At 39.9% G+C, this 19,362-nt stretch overlaps 1 protein-coding gene across 7 annotated transcripts in view; it reads left to right on the top strand.

Annotated features, from left to right (window-relative positions):
- CNTN6 (contactin 6) overlaps positions 1-19,362 on the top strand; it is a 166,244-nt gene that overhangs the window by 101,406 nt on the left and 45,476 nt on the right. For all 7 annotated transcript variants that reach the window (XM_009689048.2, XM_009689047.2, XM_009689046.2 and 4 more), the window contains 5 exons: positions 1,471-1,573; positions 10,831-11,015; positions 13,492-13,628; positions 16,940-17,069; positions 18,117-18,267. In XM_009689048.2, coding sequence (XP_009687343.2) covers positions 1,471-1,573; positions 10,831-11,015; positions 13,492-13,628; positions 16,940-17,069; positions 18,117-18,267 — 706 coding nt within the window. The remainder of the gene's footprint in view (positions 1-1,470; positions 1,574-10,830; positions 11,016-13,491; positions 13,629-16,939; positions 17,070-18,116; positions 18,268-19,362) is intronic.

Here is a 19,362-nt window from a genome sequence, read left to right as displayed (position 1 = left end):
ACACAAGAAGATAATGTTCAGTGTCACTGAAAAATAGCAAAAGAATGCCAAATGTTATGTTAATATTTTTAATCCCAGGATTGCCTGTGTTCAGATTTTAATCTGGCAAAGCCTCCTAAATTTATAATCTACATATGGCTCAAATATCAAATCCAGAAAACTGTTTCAAAGTGAGCAATTGAAGTAAAACTCACACACACACACATTTTTTTCCACACTTTTTATTAAATGTTCCCAGTGAGAGAGACATACCTGAGAAATTTTTAAACAAAGTTCACTTTATAAATTTTCTCACCTAAATTTAAAGATATTGATACAGTTTTTAAAGCAGGCTTGATGATTAGTAACAAATCTGTAGAGGGTCATGTTTTCAGAATAAATAAAAATCTACCCTACATTATAGGATAACACTTCCACCAAGAGATGGTGTTGTTTTATGACATATTCGATCAAACCAAAACAAACTTACAGCTCCAGAGTAAGTTTGCAAAGTTAATTTGCAACAAACTGAGTATAGAGATGTTCCCTTCTACTTATTTTACTCCTTTTCATCAACCCACTTCTTTATTCCTTTCCTCTAGGTCTCATCCTGTCAATCCCTCCCAATCTCTTCTTTGTATCTCCTCCCATTCACCTCAGCGGCCTCTGGAAGGGACCCTAAACAAGTAGTGTCTAAAGCAACTGCATGAAATAGTACATACAATACTAACCAGATCCTTGTCAAATAACGAAAAAGGAAGGATTCATTTTCAGTGTGGGATCTGTGCAAAACCACTACATGAGGGAGAATATCTGATTCATATTCATCATTTCTATTGCAATGGATTTCACTGAAAGATGTATCCATATTTAAGAAGTTCAGCTAAATGATGTTTAGTTTGCTGAAGTGATCTCTAGCCTGTTGCAAAATTAAATATCCTAACCTGATACCGGATTATCTATGGCTTATCAGAGGTTCAGCCAGATTTTCAAATGCAATCATTACATGTAGTTACATCAGCTATACTGGAGCCTGGAGCTCACATCTGGGTATTTTAAAGAAGTTCTAAATTTTCTAGAAGTATTTATTTCAGACAGAGTCCCATTATTCTCACTTGCATCCATAATCCATCAGGTGTTCTGAGAAGCGGTCATTCATCAAAGTGACCAGTGTTAAGGTCACGAGATACGTGAGCCCTGAATTCTCCCCAAAACATTAATGCGCTAGTAAAACATACCGGATATACAGAAGTGGTACAAAAGTTATGCGCTTTACTTTCAGACACAAAGAACTTACACATTTAACATAAGCTTTCAGCATAGGTTTGGATTTCAGCCCAAGCCTGATCCATGGAATCACATGTTGATTCTCATGGGTGGAACATAAGGCTCTAACACTATTAATACCATTCTCTCTTTTACACTGAAATTCTGTTGTACTAGACAGGTCTGAGGCTCAACTGGAGTGCTAGCTCTTTTGATGTTCAACAGGTGTGATGGGGGAGTATGAACCAAAGATTGAAGTACGTTTTCCAGAAACAACATATGCAGCAAAAGGCTCATCTGTTAAACTGGAATGCTTTGCCCTCGGAAAGTAAGATTCTTTGTTTTTATTAAAATGTGGTTCCCAACACTGTTCTACAGTGAAAAATAATGTTTCTTTCAAAATGGCAGAGTGGATTTTTTTTCAATCAGAATGTGAATTTGTGAAATTTATTTTTTTATCGTGGTTTACGATTTGTTCTGTGCAACATGCTCCCAATGAAATAAGAAAGCAAATCTCAGAAGCGAAGCTTACTTGGTTGTGTTTGAATTAAAAAAACAAACAAACAAACCCAAAAAACACAGATTATAATCCCAAAGAGTTTACTCTGGGGTGAGACCTGACTTCAGTTTTCAGCATTCCATGGCCTAACTGCAGGTTCACATCAAATCTGTGTGAATGCGTATCAAAATATGAGTATGTTTTCTGTGTAACATCATTGTTAAGAACAAAACTTGGAGAAGCGGGCTGAATTTCAAGACCACATAGTAATGCACTGTCTAGAATGACTTCAACAAAACTTCATAAAGCTTTTATCAATCTTTTCTCCACAAAGATGCTGTACAGTCCCAAGAAGTCTCAGCAGTAGCCCTTCCTGCTAAAATCTATTAGACTAGCAGTAGTCTGTATTTTGCCTATGCTATTTATGCTGTAGCATTCATTTACAGAAGTAGTAAGTGCATTTAAACAGCAAGGGGTGCCCCGTATTCAAAGAGCAATGGTTAACTGAATAAACATAACCAATCTAAGAAAACTAGTCTTTCCAATGAGTGTACACTTTCTTTAAAAAAAGCTAAAATAACCTTAGATTGTTGACCTCTATTTAGTTTATAAGTTCACTTTGACAATCCTTTTTAAGGCTGTAAGCTTTTAAAATGTTTAGAGTTTTCCCAGAGGTTAAAAGCCTGACTTGCAGGCAGCACAAATTAATCACACGTTCCTGTGGAAGCTATGTTGAGAAGCAGAGAAATAAAGCAAATAAAAAGTTAATAAGAGGAGAAATGGCCTCTCCTTTCACATGAGATTTTTATATAAACTAATCTCAGAGCTAATTTGTATTTAAGGAGAAAGAAGAATATTTCTACAGAGCCATATTCAGAGGCATATGCGTTTTGGGGGGCAGGAGGGGCCAGGATACGCAAGTACCACACTGGAACGCTTCTCCCAAAGCTGATTTTCCTTTCCAAATACTGTCAAGCAACTTCTTTTTAAAATGATTCTTTAATTGTGTGTGTCACTCCAGACTTTACATTTCAAGTTGTCATTTTGTATTTCTATTTGTTGCATGGAATGTGTATAACACAGACACACTGACTACATTGAAACATTTCAAAAATAGAGTAAATGATACATACAAAACAGTGCCTCCTTACTGAAAGGTGAAGATGAGTCATGCTAATGGGGCACACAGGATTTGCCTTTTATTTTTCCTCCTAAAAAAGTGCTTGAAGTGGACTAAAAGGATATATGGATAATGAAATCCCTCAGCAAGTACAGTACCTTTTATCCTGTGCTCAGAAAATGGAATGACTGAGAAAGTTAATGCATCTTTAGTGCACATTTAATTCTCTATAGAAAGGACTGCAGCTGAAACTGGTGCTGCTATACTTCCTCTGGGTTCTACTGATTAAACACTAGTGATCCATGTGCATTAATCCTTTTTCCACAGAATTTTTTGATATCATACTAATAAAGTGCATATAGTGGATTACATGTGCATTGGACAGGTGCTGTTCGCGAGTGAAGACTCTTTAACGGAGCATGTGGAAAATTTCTTCTTTACAGATTTTTGGAATAGGTCAGAAGTCTACAACAGAACGCTACTGTTGTTTTCAGTGTGCTGGCTTTTTCTCCTCTCCGACCGAGCAGAGCCTTGTACCAAATTTTTCACTAACATGGCAATAAATAGAAAAGCATTATTTCACAGCTAACATTTATATATGAATAAAGCAGGAGAGAAAAAAAGATTGCAGATGAAATAACTTACCAGATAACACCGGATTATTTAGAGGCGCATAGGTGATTAGTGGAACTGCTAAAAGCTCTGAGGAGCCTACCTCCAGCTGTTTACAATTTTAGTTAGGCGCATAAAAATACAGCAGTGTGGCCACCTGTACCTTTAGATACCTAAATTTCGCTAGAACTCTAGCTCCTACTATTGTCTGTTTATGTTAAAATCAATTCAGCTCAACATTTGTTGAGCGATACCTCTGATCTGCCACAAGGACTAACGGTTATTATCTCTCTTGGATTTCAGAACTACATTCCCATTATCCATAATTTTCTATATTCACACTGTTAGTCCACTGGTTCAGACAATGCTGTCAGCTGCTACTATCTCTGCGGTATGAATAACAGATCTTTCACATCTAAGGCAGATTATAGGCAACCTGCTGTGGTTTTGGTCTCCAAAAGTCTTAAATGAAAGTACTTTCACAGTATTCAGAGCAATAGCATTTCTTCTCTACGTGGAACAGCAAATCATACCTACCAGATGTTGCTCAAAAAGCACTTCCACATTTCAAACACAAGCATAGGAAAAGAGAATACTGAGTTTTAAGACCTCTTTTTATCTGGCAGAACTTAAAACTACATAATTAAAAAGTACTCTTTCAGCAAATCATAGATCCCCTAGAAACAAATACAATCCACATACCTCACATCGTAGCTTTTCGAGAGCTTGCGCATTACTTCCTCGTCAGGAAGCTCGCCAGGAAGAAGCATTCTTGGTGCAGTCCCTGTTGCAAAACTCTCTTCGTGCATCTTATGTTAAAACATCAGGGCTAACACACACAAACGCTCTTCCAGTCCAGTTATAAAACTCGATTTGTTTTGAAGAAAGCAAATATAGGGAGACAAAGGAGCCAGTATTTATTCCCAGGAACAGAGTTCAAAGCCACACACCTCTAAAACAGCAAGCTTCCGGTCGCAGGGTGCCCGGGAGGCGGGAAGGCCACGAACCGCCCCGTACCGGCCACAGCCGGTTCCAGCCGGCTCTAACGGTTGGAACAACCTCCCCCGCGCGCCCAAACGGCAACCAATCAGAGGAGCCGGTAGCGCCCCTGGGCGCCAAAACAGCAGCCAATCAGAGGAGGGCGCGTGCGCGGCGCCTGTGCGGGTGCGGTGATGGCCGCGGAGGGGGAGAGATGGCGGCAGGCGGCGGCGGCAGAAGCGAAGCGAAGCGAAGCGGGGAGGGGTGGGCCGGGCCGGGCCGGGCCGGCCGTTGTCAGGGCCGCGGCCTTGGAGGAAGGCGCCCCGCGCCGGAGGAGGCGCGCCGCTGCGGAAGCTGCGCCCGGGGGAAGCCCCCGGCGGGGCAGAGGAGGCGAGCGAGGAGCCGGGAGCGGCAAGAGGTGAGGAGCGGCGGGCGGAAGCGGCCGCGCGACGCCTCAGCGGGCGGCGCCGCCCGTCGCCTGCCCGAAGGGCGCGGGCGTCGGGGCGGGGAGGCGCCGGGCGGGAGCCGAGCCGCTGGGCGGGCGGGCGGCGCCGCGAGCCCGGCTGGGGCTGGCTGGCGCCGGGGAAGCGAGGGGCCGGCGGCGGGGCCGAGGCCGGCGGCGGGGCGGGGGCAGAGCGCGGGCGGCGGCGGCGGCGGCGGGAGCCTCGCGCCTGGTGCGCGGCCGGCCCGGCGCGCGTGTCCGCGGGCGGCGGCGGGGAAGGGAGAGCGCGGGGGAGCCGGGAGAGCTGCGGCTGGGCCGGCGGGGGCCGGGCCGCGTCCCGCTCGAAGCGGCGGCCTGGAGCGGGGCGGCCCGGGCGTGGAGGCGGCGAGAGCGGCAGCCCGGGGTCGGCGGCGGCGGAGCCGTGACCCCGGCGGGGCGAGGAGCTGGCGGTCTGGGGAGGCGCTGGCCGCGCGGGGAGCGGCTGGCGGAGCCCGGGTGGGGGCGAGGGAGCCTCGGGGAGGCGGGCGGACTTGTGGGCCTCCCTGGAGGAGAAGAGGGAGGATAGGCGGAAGCGGGCCCTAAAGCCCTTCTGGGAGTCGAAGCCGTAGAACTGAGGGGAAGCTGGAGCTCAGTCATGCTAGAGCAGCTGAGACTGTTTTGCCTGTGACAAACCCAAACGATCAAAAGTGCTTCAGTCAGCTCTCGAGTGTGAATTCTGTTCTGTAGAACTGAGGCAATGAGTAGAGGAAAAACTTCCGGAAAGTAAATTAGTCTTTGCTTTTGGAAATATGTTTGGGGGTAAAAGGAAATTAAGTAGTGCACATCTGTATGGTGATTGGTGGAGAGAACTTGGATCAAAAACGTGCATTACCTGCTGTTTAATCCTTTAGGTGGAGAGTAAACTGAGGTAGGAAATAGATATTTGACTATTTGAAATACTAAGGTCTATGGCAATTCATTAGAATAAATGAGACCATGTTCTACACTAATACACATTTTGTTGACAGTTTTAATATTGTGCCAGTGTTGAGTCATGCTTTGGATCAAGCTATAGTAATCATGCCATGTATGTAAATTCTTCATTGTGTCTTTGAAGAAAGGGAGTGGCTTACAACTATGTTTAGTTGAGTTATTGTGTTTTTTACTGAAGGCTTCCAAAGTTTTTTTCTCTTGTGGAAGTAAGAGTAGGATCTGGAGTGAAAACAAAATAGTTTCCACGTCTGATGTGTATGTGAGTTAAACTGCACCTGTTTTACATATGTAAATATGTTTTTCATCTGCTTCTCTAAAATAGCGAAGCAGTAATCTGTTTGGATTTTTGCAGTTGGGTCATTGTCAGCTGAGGTTGTAAAGTGCATGTGACTCATGTAACAGGATTTCTTTTAACCTAGAATAGGTGGGTTCTCGTGGGAAGATGCCACAACTTCTTCCTGCAAGTGTATTTAGAGAAGGTTTTTCTCCTGACTGTCAGTATAAGGAAGATAATTGAGCAGCCACAAGTGGGTTCCAAATGTGACCAGCTTCACTCAGTTTGCGTAAAAATACCAGGCCTAGTTTATTGACTAAATGGCTGCTCTAGTATGTCCTCAAGGGTTTTATGTAGGTGGCTATAGAAGGATCAATTGGAAGATTGGGGGGGGGGGAAATTATATGCCTATGAATCGATTTGCCACAAGTGAAGCTTGCTGTTCTTAACCCATTATCTCCTGATAATGTTAGGATTTGTACCTTAAGTGGTGAGCTGGAACCTCTGGAAGATGCTCTCTTAAATGAGTTAAGGTGAGCATCTTGATTCCAATGATGTCCTGACCTCAGAATGAGTAGCAACATCAAGTTTCATATAACTTGTTTATTTGTTTCCCAAATAATAGAGCAAGATGGTTAGAAGCCTGTATATTTTAATTATTATGCCCCTTGGGTTATAATTCTTCTGTGTGTCAGAAGTCAATGAGACAAAGCTGAGACTTGCCTAGTTAAATACGCACAAACATGGTCTTCGTTTTCTAAGCTGCAGACTTAATTTTATTGTGGAGAGCCCTCAGATGCAGAGGATGAAAGACAAGGCACAAATGCAATGCAACAGCTGGCTGTTGAGTCTTTGTTGCAAAAAAAAAATTGAACTTCAGTTTTGGTGCAGGGTGTAACACAGCAGGCAAATAAACTTGTTCAGTGGGACAAGACTTGTCACAACCAAAAAATATCTTCCATCTCCTTTTTTCCAACTTGGTAACTTATGGATTTGTGGTTCTTCCATCTGTATGGTAGAACATAAATAAAAATTAGTAGCTGTGCCCAGTATTTTTAGATACTCTGAAGCTTTCAAATAAACTACAGATTTAAGTACAAAGACACTCCTCTTTGTGTACTGTTTTCTTATTTACTCAGGTGAAAGTAAGGCTTTGCTGTTATGAAATGTAATAAATTTGAAGAGCGTCCTCGTTGCTTTTTGGATATTGTGAAAATTTGCAGCCCCATTTACCTATTTTAACCTGGTTATTGGTATTGACTAAATGAAAGGGAAGTCATTGTTTTTTGTTGCAGGACCACCCCAGGTCTGTTGCATTGCAAGGTCCTAATCTGTAACAGTGTGAGATGCTGGCCTTAGATACAATATGCTTATGCAGCACAAGCCTACAAGGATTCACAAGGCTGTATAGAGTAAACTGATTTTTGTTTATGTTCACCTATACTTAAAGGACAGCTTCACTTCTTAAGAGTATCGACTTGTAAAATAAAAACAGCATGTAGCAAAATTTTTTTTTGTTAAAGTGAATTTTAAATTCATTCTTTTCAAAGCCATTTAGATTTTTATCCTAATGGTTCATATGGCCTGCAGTAATAGGTTGCTGCTAAGGGTCTCTATTGTAAAAATGTAAGTAACGTAGGAAGAAGGTGAAACAAGACAAAAGCTTGCCTTCTGCAAAATATAGTGATTGAAGATGCTGGAAAGCCTGAGATCATGGGATATCAGAAAAGCCAATGAAGAAATGCAGAGCTTCTCAAACTGCCTTGAAAATGAAGGTTCTTTTTATGGATGATAGTCACGCAGCTGAAATACTGACCCTCCTGTAGTCTGCAATGTTCACTTAACCTGTAATTCAGCTTGAAGAGGAGCTGCTGTCCTAACAAATGATTTCCCTCTTCTGATAAAACTAGGCTGCTCAGTGCCCTCTCCCCAACAGGAGAAAAAAATGCTGTTAAGTATTCATTGCAATTACGCATTTAAATAGAGTGAAGTTGATAAACAAGACTCTTGAGTTTTATATCTGTCATCCTGCTATAGTTAACATAAGAGAACGTACATTTGAAACCTCCTTGTTATGAAGGATAGGGCCAAAATGAGGAGAGTTTGCCTTGAAATGTCCCTACGGAAGTCATTATAACTATCTGCTATGGATAAGGAAAACGGGACAGCATATTCAACTCAAACCTTGGTAAACTTGACTTGACAGAAGAGACCTTTTTCTACAGAGTCCTGCTTCTGGCCTTGGTGTCAGCTGCAGACTTTACTTATTCATGAGTACCAGTCTATTTCATGTTAGTACAGACTAATAGGAAATAGTTAGATGAAGCGCTTCCAGGTAGTGGAGCATGAATGAATGCATCTGACTGTGTTTTTTCATGCGTAGTTGTTGATTTTCTTTTAATCTGTTCCCCAAAAGAGAAAAATCCAGGAGTAGCTTTGAAGAAAGTAGTTAAGTGCTTCTGGCATTCAATGCACTGCATGATTCTATTGTACAGTAGCTGTTCATCCATTGTTTAATATGCAATAGCACTTTAGAACCTGGCCATGCTCTCCTGTGTCATCAACAGTCTCTATCAATCTATTTCAAGATTGCAAATACTTCTAGTTATCTTGACTTGATCATGGTAATAGTGGGGCAGACCTATTCTGCACAATAGCTGCATTTTTTTAAATGATCAAAACATAACCTTGTTTACAGAAATTCTGCATGAATGACACAATACAAGATTTGTGGGGAAATAGCACCTTTTAACAGACCAGCTACTGCATTTGACAAAAATAGACATGATCACCTGAGGTTCGTAGTAAGGGATAACATTAAACAGGTTTGCACCTGAAAGAATAGATTTCTGTCTCATAGTGAATTACAAATAATAAAGGTGGTGATAAGTTGCTCAGCTATATTGGAGGGGTCATGTGCAAATCGAACTTTGTGTGTGTACGAATAGTGTGTGAGTATATTTATCATGCAGGGCTAACTTCAGAGTCTGGAACAAATTGTGTATAGTTACAAACCACTTCCACAGACAGCTTGGTTATGATGAAAAGGTAAGCTAGTTAGCCAAATAGCTGTGCTTCTTAAGTAGCTCTTGGAGATCCCTTGGTTAAATTTGTTGTCTCTGGTTATGTTTTATAGAGCAGGGGATAGATAGATAGCTTAGAGGTGCTGTTGCTTTGCTTATCCACTTCCACCTGCATTCAGAGAATGCTTAACTTCCAGTGCATCTGCCCTGTGTTTTGAGTTTATAATGCAATGCAGAAATAAGCAAATCCTACATGATTGTTACTCATCATATTTCAGAGTGGTCTTGCTGTAAATTGTCTTGTAAGTAGTCTTTCTTTTGCTTATACACCTGTACTTACACTGTTAACATCTGGCCAGTTGTTCAATCCACATAATTAGACAAGCACTCACAGTATTTACATGTCCTGATTCTTGGTATCTGTAAGTGATCTCATGAATGCCATAGCCAAACAGACCCCAAGATACAGGATTTAGGCCTAAGTTTGCCTGTGTTAGGTTAATTTTTTCCAGTGTGTATTAGTCACATAGTTTCTTTAGTCAATAAACAAGGATTTGAACCAGAGACCTGAATAATTTGAAGTGAGAGCAGTTACAGTCTCAACTAATAAGCAATAAATGCTTTGCAAGTTGAAATGCCAGGCCAGAGACGTTAAGGACTATCGGAGAAGGACAATATGTGCTTTTAATTTAAATGAAAGTTACATTTTAAAGTTTAGTACTGAGTGCTTGCTGTTGATACTGCTTCCAGTGGAAAAGTAGACAGCTTTTAGTCGAAGCTTCTATAAAAAGCTACTCAAAATGTAACTGTTCTTTTGCTTAAGAAAAAGCAGCTTACTCTGTTTTTCAGTAACAGAAAAGCAACTGTGAAATCAAAGACTATTAATATTTCAAAGTGTTCTGGTGACATAACAGATCATGAAAGTAAAGCTTGTATGGTTTGTGATATTACCAGAAATCCAGGAAATATTTGTAGCCTTCTTCCCGCTTGACTATTTTCTTATCACGTAGCATATGTTGATCCAAATATAAGTGAAAATGATAAAAAAACTACGAAAACATGAAACAAGAAATATTCTCTTTTGTCTTTATCTCCTTTCAAAGTCAATGTATAATGCTTTCCCACTTCCTTGCTCAACTGTCTGTCTGCCTCTTCCACCCTGACTCCCAATTTTTTTATATACCTAGATCTATTGGTCTTTTTAGCTCCTCTGAATTCTTGTCCAATGTTTCATATTTTGAGGTGTGAAAATACCTCTAATGCTACAGAGAATTTGTTTGCTCTGAAAACCAATCAATAATTCAGTGCTTCTGTAGTGTTTATTTTCACTTCCAAAGTCTTTCCTTCAATCTGTTATTGTTGTTTAAGGGTGGGATTTGGCCCTAAGAGTCACTGGCAAAATCAAAATTAGGCTAGCAATCAATCATACAGCTGATTGAGGGATGAAGTCCCACTGTAGGACTTGCCCTCCAAAACAAGTTAGGTGAGTTATAAAGGTGTGCTTATTAACCTCTGTATATCACTTACAGAAGCATAAGTTATTTCTCCTTTTATTATTTTAAGGACTAGGATCACTCCTCCCCTAAGCTACAAGGAAAGGATTTCATGTTATCTCTGCTACTTTAACAAATGTTCTCTTTTTTCCTCTAATGAAATATAATTTAGTCCAGTCCCTAGTATTAGCTGGAAGAGGTCTGATGGAACCTCATTGATGAGGAAAATCAAACTGGACAAAACCAAAGGAATACTTGAAATCCCAGATGTTCAGCAAGAAGATGAAGGCTCTTATGAGTGTATCGCAGGAAACATTCGAGGAAGAAACATTGCAAGAGGTCAATTATTTGTCTATGGTAAGCAGATTAATTTACTCATTTAGAGTATGGTAGTGTGCAGATGCATTTTGTAGATGAAGTCTATTAGCCCCTTACTGAAGATATGAAATGTAGCTCAGCTTAAGCTGATTAAAAAAATGATTGGAGGTCTGCAGTGACCTTCACTGAATTAACTCCTCAGCAAATGAAGATATTTTGCATTAAAACTCAGATTGGAAATGTGGGCTGTGCCGTGATGAAGTTGTAAAGGTTAATATGAGGCAGAAAATCCCTTGCTTAGACAAAGCAGTAAGGGCAGACAAAAAGGTTTACTTCCAGTGCCTCACCGCAGCATAAAGCTGTGCTGCCCCAGAAGCAGATCCGGGAAAGATTCATGAGCTCCTAGTTTATGAGAGGAACACTATTTCACCTTCTGTTCTAGTGAACCATGTTTGATAGACTGACGAACAAGGCAAAGCAGAGGAAGATCATCCTGCTCCCACAGTCTGATTCTTCCTTTTCTAAAAGTGAGGAATAATGTTTCTGTGAAACTGATCTCTTCTGTCTTCCTTCCTGTGCTCATTAATTGCCTGTGGTCCGAGTCACACAATGCTTCATTATAGCCAAAGTGGATTATGTGCTCTCTATTTCCATTCGTAGTACATAGAGGGGAAAATGAACATATTTTGACACGATTAAGAATTTGTGGAGGTTCCCTCTTCTTTCTAAAGATTTATGAGCTAAAGAGAGGAAAAATAAAACAACAATGAAAAAACTAAAGACAGCTAAATTATGAGCCTGTGACTAATATCTGGTGGGAAGACCGTGGCGGGGTGTGTATGTGGTTGGGGGGTGTGTATGGTTTTTGTGGTCCCTGCTAATGAAGAGACACAGACTTTACTGATAAGCTGCTGGTTCCTGCAGCATCAAGATTTATGCCAGGAACTGGGCAGTCTGCTGCTGTTTTGAATATTTAATTATTTCTGTGCTTTTAAGGAGCTATTTCTTTTCTCATTGTCCACTAATTTTCACAGAATATCAATCAAGCAGTATCATTAAAATCAAGTTCAGATGACTACATGGACATGAATAATAACAGCAAATGTAATTATGAAATTACGATTGGTTAATACAGTTTAAAACAAGGTGTTTATTAATTGTGTTTTGTGAATTAATACCTGTTGTTAGTGAAATAAATCAGCAGTACTCATGAAGCATTTGCACAAGAGTTTTGTTATCATATTAGGAGTGGTCTGGTATATTATCTACATAATTGACTTCCTCTTGCTTAATTTCTGTACAGCTGTGTTTTTATTTGCTTTGTATATAGCTTGTTTCTTTAGGAAATAAGCTTTCTGGTCCAGGCACTGTCTGTTCTTTTATGTAGGGTACCCGGATCCAGTATCTTAAGCTCTGCAGGTAATAAAGATGACAAGTAATTAGAATTACTTTTGGCAAAGGTCATTATGCTTAATTCTTTATCCCAGATACTTTCACATCTTGTAAACTGGGCTGTTGGAGTTGTGTGAATCTGATGTTGGATGATGTAGGGGTCCTTTGTCAGGATGCGACTACCAGCTATTTACCAGCCTTATAGCTCTACGGAGCTGTAGAAGGGGAGAGCTTTGTCTCAAGGGATGACGATTCCATTCCTGAAACGGAATTGTCCTTTATAAGAATTAAATTTGGAGTGTATAGAGCTGCGTTTTCATAACCCAACCAAGAATCTTCTACAGGACATTAATACAGTATCTGTTTATTCTAGAGGCTGGAGTTGAAGGGATCTGACCTAGTACCTTGCTAAGTACGTGGCTTTGGTCTTATCTCAAAGTTAGAAGTTAGTCATATTCTAAATGTCAGCCTCCGTCAAGTTAATTCCTGCTCAGTTCAGTCCTTAAGTGATTAGTTGGGCGTATATAACGTTCATACCAGAATCTGCAAGAATCACATTTCACATAGTAATAAACTTGTGCCAGTGGGCTGTTCTCTTGCAAATATTAGAAACATATTAGCCTAATCTGAATAGCTTTATTTTCTTCATATTGTATTTGTATTGTAAATTACATTTGAAGAATCCATGGACTCAGATGAGTTGTATCATTTACAACCCATCATTTTTATTAGCTACTGATTAATGGTTTTGATACTTCTATTATTTTTGGCCTACAGACTGAAATACCTCAAGAGGAGGGCTACTTTTCAGAATACCAGTGTCCCAGTCCTTTCAGATGGGACATCCAGAATTTGAGGCATCTAAAAATCACTGCTTGTTTTAGGCTACCGAAATGAATAACATCTGAACTGAACTTCCTGATCACTAACCACTTGATTGCTAACATTTCCCCGAGTTAGTCCTGAAGTTTAATGCCAGAGCATTGCTGTTTAGAATACATTTGTAATACAATATGAATGCATTGGTCAAATACTAATTAGCGTTGTTCAGTTCATTAATAGTAGCATACCTCCAGCAAAGTCACTGTTTTCCTGCTTCACATGGTTTGCATGTTCTTTTCAGCACTCCTTGAATGGGATAAAAAAATCCAAAATGCCTTTCTGTCCCTCTATGACAGTTTATTTTGGGAATGTAAGGCAAAAGGAAAACCAAGTCCTTCCTACAGCTGGCTAAAAAATGGCCAGCCTCTCATGTCAGAGGTAAGATTTTTATCTTCCTGTTTGCTTTCTTACACGTCTCTGTTTTCACAGTTTAGTCATGGTGTTCATTTTACACTCTGCTTTTTTAGATGTTTACTGTATTTTAATACATGAAAATAAATACAATAGCATAAACTCTTTGCAACACCAAGCCTCAATAACTGGACATTAAAAACATGTATCAACGATTTATAAATATACATATACTGTATAAAGATGTTGGTGTATCTTGCAGGCCATCTAATTGCTACAAGATATGGCAATAAATATGCACAGATTCAAAAGTAACAAGTACACTTAGTGAAAGAAAGTTCTATCTAGAATTACCAAATGCATGCTTGTAGATGCAGTCTCTAATTCAGGAAACCTGTAGGATGCCAATTGCTTGTCTGTGGGAAGAGTATATCAGCTAGTTTTACCAACTGATCAGCCTGTTAACATACACTTTCCTGTTTCTGCTCTTAATCTGTAGGCTAGATGGACCTTTGGTCTGATCCACTACACTATTCTTGTACTGTATTAATCGGTTAACTGAGTTAGTCAGCTGTGAAAATGAGTTAACATTGAGTATAATTATTATCTGACACCATGTAGAAGAATAATAAACTAAAGGAAACCACATGATGTCATAAGCAAAAGGTGAGTAAGTGGTTCACTTCAAGGACAAAGAAAGACCAAAGTGGAAAGGGAAATAGTTGAGTGGTAGGAATGGATGAGGAAAGAAGAAATCAATTGGACTTCAAATGTTTATGTGGCAAGTCTTTGAGAACTTGACTTTGGCTTTCTTTTACGATAGTATAATTCCTGCCCCCCTTCCCCCCCCCCCCCCCCCCCATGGTGGTCAAGCTTTGGCTCAGCCATCTTTGTCTTCAGTTGTTGGCTACCTTGTGGAAAACAACTTCTGTGGCAATGGATTCTTTGCTGTCTGTCTTCTACTGAGGCCAAGGCTTCCCTAATCTGTTAAGCATCCTTCAGCCATAAAATGGCATGGCTTATCTGTAATGCAGTTTTATTTAGTAGGAGAAAACAATACTCTGACTAACTTCTGCCTAGCAAGAACAGATACAGAAGCATTGCCAAAGCATATGGGGTAAATTAGCGTCTGCTAGGTCAGCACCAGCACTTGTTTGACTTGCTAGTACTTATTTGAACCAATTGGAGAGGGGTCTGATCTTCCCTATGGTTTTCTACTGTATTAGTCCTAAACAGAGCCAGAAGAAGGCTAGCCAGAATTTACTAGAATTGCAATTTCTCAGAACCTGATAGTTTTACTCATGTTGTTGCCTCCTCCTAAGCAAGATTTAGTTTCTCTCCTTCTTTCCCCCTCTCTTTGGAGACAGTGATATTTAGAGTCTGTCACTCTTCAATGGCATCCTTTCAGTAAAAAAGGATAAAGCACTCTACAGATGTCTTCAACCAACGCTTTCACAGTACTTAGCGTATTGTAAATGGAATACTTCAGGCAACAAAATACTGAATGTTATTGCTCAGTGGACAAAATGGATAGTTTGGAGGTGAAAGTACAAGGGAGAAGCAATAAAATATTCACTCTGTCACAGCATCCTTCTTGAAAATATCATACAAGATATACATTCCATATGCTTTCCACCTTAGAGCTGATTTTGAGCATGTTTTCTAATTTGGCAAACCTTTCTCTCTGGCCACGTAGTTGGTCATCTCTGCGTTATTTCTGCTTACGTACGTGTTGCACTTTATTTTTCTTTGTCTGCGTAGCTCAAAAGAGCTAGCCAAGAACGATGAAGAATTCAGCATGTGTATGAAATGCTAGTGTTACTTCACAATGGATTTTTATATTCAAAGGATGTTTGTAAAATTAGAATGCATTGAGATGATAGCAAACAGCCTGAAGGTAAAACTAAGTACGCAGAAGATATCTGTAGCGAGAGCCTCAAAAATTAACAATGGATAAGTAATGTAGTGGTGTTAATTAGTTTGCAATATACCAGCCCTACAACTGCAGGCTGTGCTCTCATCTAACTTCCAGGCTACACAAGATTGGATTGGGTCAGTTCTTAGTTGGGTGACCTCCAAGGAAGATCCAAGGGCTGGAGGAGGAAGTTTGGCTCAATAGGTGGCACTCTCTCCTCTGGATGTACACAGCAAAAGAAGTCCACTGAACAGCCTGTGAAACTGGCTTATCTGTGACAATTAGCATTTATATACAATTATATGCATTCAGCAGCTCAAATATATTCTAGATGCTTATAGTTTTTCAGCAGAGGATTGTATTGTGTACTCTTAACAATGTATGGTCCCATTAAATTCTTCAGAGGCAGTAGTGTCAGACTGAAAAGCACAGTAATACTTGTAGTTTCAAACTTGCATTTATGGTGATGGAGTTTATATTCCCTGTTGTGGGTTTCTTGCATACTGATCCAGTTTGGAGAATATACTCTCTTCAATGTTCTGCTTTGTAATGGAGTTGTTATTGTCTGTGAAGGCTGGTAGTAGTTAAATTTTGAAGTATTTGGGTCTAAGTTACATTTGTAGCACAAAGCTATTTGCCTAAATAAGGCAAATAAAATTTCTTTTTAATATACAGACCAAGCGCTGGCCCAAATTTACCTACTGTGCGGTTTCATGTGTTTTGGCAGAACCACGCTAAAGCTTAGAGCAACTTGGGGTGAATAGAAATTCAAGCCGTGAGAACCTTATTCTCCTGACCTGAACAGCTTGCCTGTAGGTTTCCAATAGGAACTTAGTGTTGACTTTGAGTAGAACTTTTTCAGCGCGTTTTTCTTCGGTAAAATACAGATCTGATGAAACTTCCTTTACGTTTGAGCTCTCCCTTTGAGCTTTTCTATTCTCTAGATTCATATCTTCAGGTGAGAAGAGTACACTGTGGTTTGTCATACCTTCAGAGAGGGCTGCGTGCTTTCAGTTCTCAGGGGTTACATGGAAGATGTTTAAGTCTCCCTGCGTGGTGCAGCTATACCTGTCCTGCAATGTCTGTTTCACGGTGAAGCATAAAACTACAAACTTGCAATTCACTACGCAGTTAAAAGCATGCTCTAGCTGGAACAGGTGGAGAACACTCCCAAAGCAATGACTCTTCAGTGTATGCCTAGTATTTTTTTTTTAAATGCTTTGAAGAGCACAGTGGCTCTGTAAGAGGAAATTACACAATGGTCATTATATTTTGATGTTTTTGTCCATATTGTTTTTAAAACAAAAATCCTTACTTCTGAATCATGATCAGGTACATTAGTAAGGTACCAGAAAACCTTGAGATTGATTGTACGCTCACTGATTCTGTCAATGTTTTCGCTTTTTTCCCCTCTGTTTATCAGGAGAGAATTCAAATAGAAAATGGAACTCTTATCATAACCCTGCTGAATATGTCAGACTCTGGCCTCTATCAGTGTGTCGCAGAAAACAAATATGATACTATTTATGCCAGCGCTGAGTTGCGAGTGATAGGTGAGTAAATGTTAAAATGAGTAGATGCTGACTAGAATAGGATACCCTTTTGAAAGTTTTAAATTAAGAAGTGAATGGATTAAATTCTACCTGGCAGTTCCAGTCTGCACATACTTCTTTACTAGTAACTCTTTGTGAATCATGTTCTTGATTTCATGATTGTTTGGGGAAAGGGTGTGCTTTGGGAGAATTGTTCGCATATATGCAATTTATCACATAGGTGCGAGTTTAATGAATATTGTTTCTCACTATTTTGAGTTACTACTAATTATTCTACAATTCTTAAAAGTCATTACAGAGAGCATGACGATGTTTTGATATGAAATGACATCTAGCAATTATGCATGTAAACACAACATAAATCTCTAACAATTACTAGAGAAGCACATGAAATGGAATTTGTTCATGTATGAAAAGGCATCCAAATGTGAAACTGTTCAACACTCATACCAGTAAAACCATTGAAACAGACTTTAACAACACCTAAGTGTTGTACAGGATTTGTTTTCTCCTTCTCCAAGAGTGAGTTTTCCCATAAAGTTATGAACGAGTCCTTATGCATAACAAATACAAGTTCAGAGATTTGAGTCTATCCATGAACAGAAAGTCACAGGAAAAAATGTATTTACAACTGAATACTCTTAAACTCTCTGCAAGCAAACACCTCTTGCTAGAATCAGGAGGAAGATCTTTATTATGCTAACATAGTTGTACTTGTGAACATCGTTCTTCGTCCGAGATGAACCCTTTCTTCCAGTCTTCAGATTATCTTAAGCAAAGATTCGAAGATCTACAAAACTGTATCACTAGTATTTTTCCAAGTGAGCAGTTTAGAAACGGTAAGATAAATAAGACACAATGAATTCCCTTCTTTGGTACTTAAATACGTTTTTGTTTATCTACTTTTGCAAGAACTACAAAAGCAAAGCAATTATTGGATTCATCTACTATGTTATTCAAAGAGAAAAATTTAGCAACTTCTTTTAACTTGTCAACTGCATATATGCTGCTGCTCTTTATTTCTCCCCCCTTCTTTTTTTTTTAAAGCTGCAGCCCCTGATTTTTCCAAAAATCCTGTGAAAAAAATGTCTATTGTTCAAGTGGGAGGTGAGGTTACAATAGGATGTAAACCAAGCGCTTCTCCCAGAGCGGCTGTTAAGTGGAAAAAGGGCTCGGAGGTTTTGCACCAGAACAAAAGGTACTGTAATAAACTAGTTGCTGGGTTGTTGGGTGTCCTCTGCTTTAACGTTATTTAAACAGGACTGAAACACAGCTGACTTAGTATTGCTTTTGACAGCTCATTGATGGAAAACTTTGATGCCAGAGGCCTATTTGTCTTTAGCAGTGGCCATACAATTCTGCAGATATACAGCTGATTGAGAACAAAGCTAAATGAAATACACATGGGTAATTGTATGATACATATGTTTGTGTTCATCAGCAGTTAATTCACTGTATTGCTACCAGAATTGACTGTTTACCACGTGCGAAGCCTAAGTGAATCAGCTTCATGTAGGAGACATCAGTGGAATGTTTTAGGGAAGTGGAATATACCCCCAGGCTGCAGCATAATTGCTCAGCATCCGTACAGGTTGTGTAATAACCCATAGGGTATATCAAGCCTCCGTATTCTCTCTGTCGTCTTTTTGACAAGATTTTGCCAGTGGACCAGGTTAACATTACGTTCCCTAGCCACTACAGTGAGTTTTTTCTGATATACGTTTCCTTCAAACCACCATCAAACTTCCTTACTTAATTACATAAATGGGAACTGGAAGAAAGTTTGTGCCACCTTTGATAAGTGTTTATAAAGCAGGACTGCTGTGGTTTCCTGCATATCGTGGGTAAGAGCGCATGTACTAGGCACTTTAAAAATGAATGGGGAGAACAGAATTGACCATTTGATGTTTTTCTTGGAATGGTGCCTGCTTACATAAGTGGTCTCAGGTAGTTCTTTGGGTGTTTTTGTGTTTGTGGGGTTTTGGGTGGTGTGTGTGTGTGTTTTTTTTTTTTTTTTTTTTTAATTATGGCCTGCTACAAAAGTGTTGGGAGTAATGAGACCAAAGTAGAAAGAGAGGATGACTAAGCCTTGGTAACTTTTTCTAGCCTTCTAGAACTTTGCAAGGAAGGGCAACTGCAAAATATCGTACACTCCTTGATGCTTTCGCTTGAAAAATTATCCTACGAAATGACTTAGGATAACATGTCAGGACACTGGACTACTGAACGTTTCCCTCTTCCATTTTACATTTACATGGCAAAAGTGCTCAAGAAGCTAGTTCTCACAGGTTGA

The sequence above is a fragment of the Struthio camelus genome, chromosome 14 (assembly GCF_040807025.1).
Source record: "Struthio camelus isolate bStrCam1 chromosome 14, bStrCam1.hap1, whole genome shotgun sequence".
Lineage (NCBI taxonomy): Eukaryota > Metazoa > Chordata > Aves > Struthioniformes > Struthionidae > Struthio > Struthio camelus.
The sequence above is the reverse complement of the archived record's forward strand: the minus strand, read 5'-3'. Positions and strand labels throughout refer to the sequence as shown.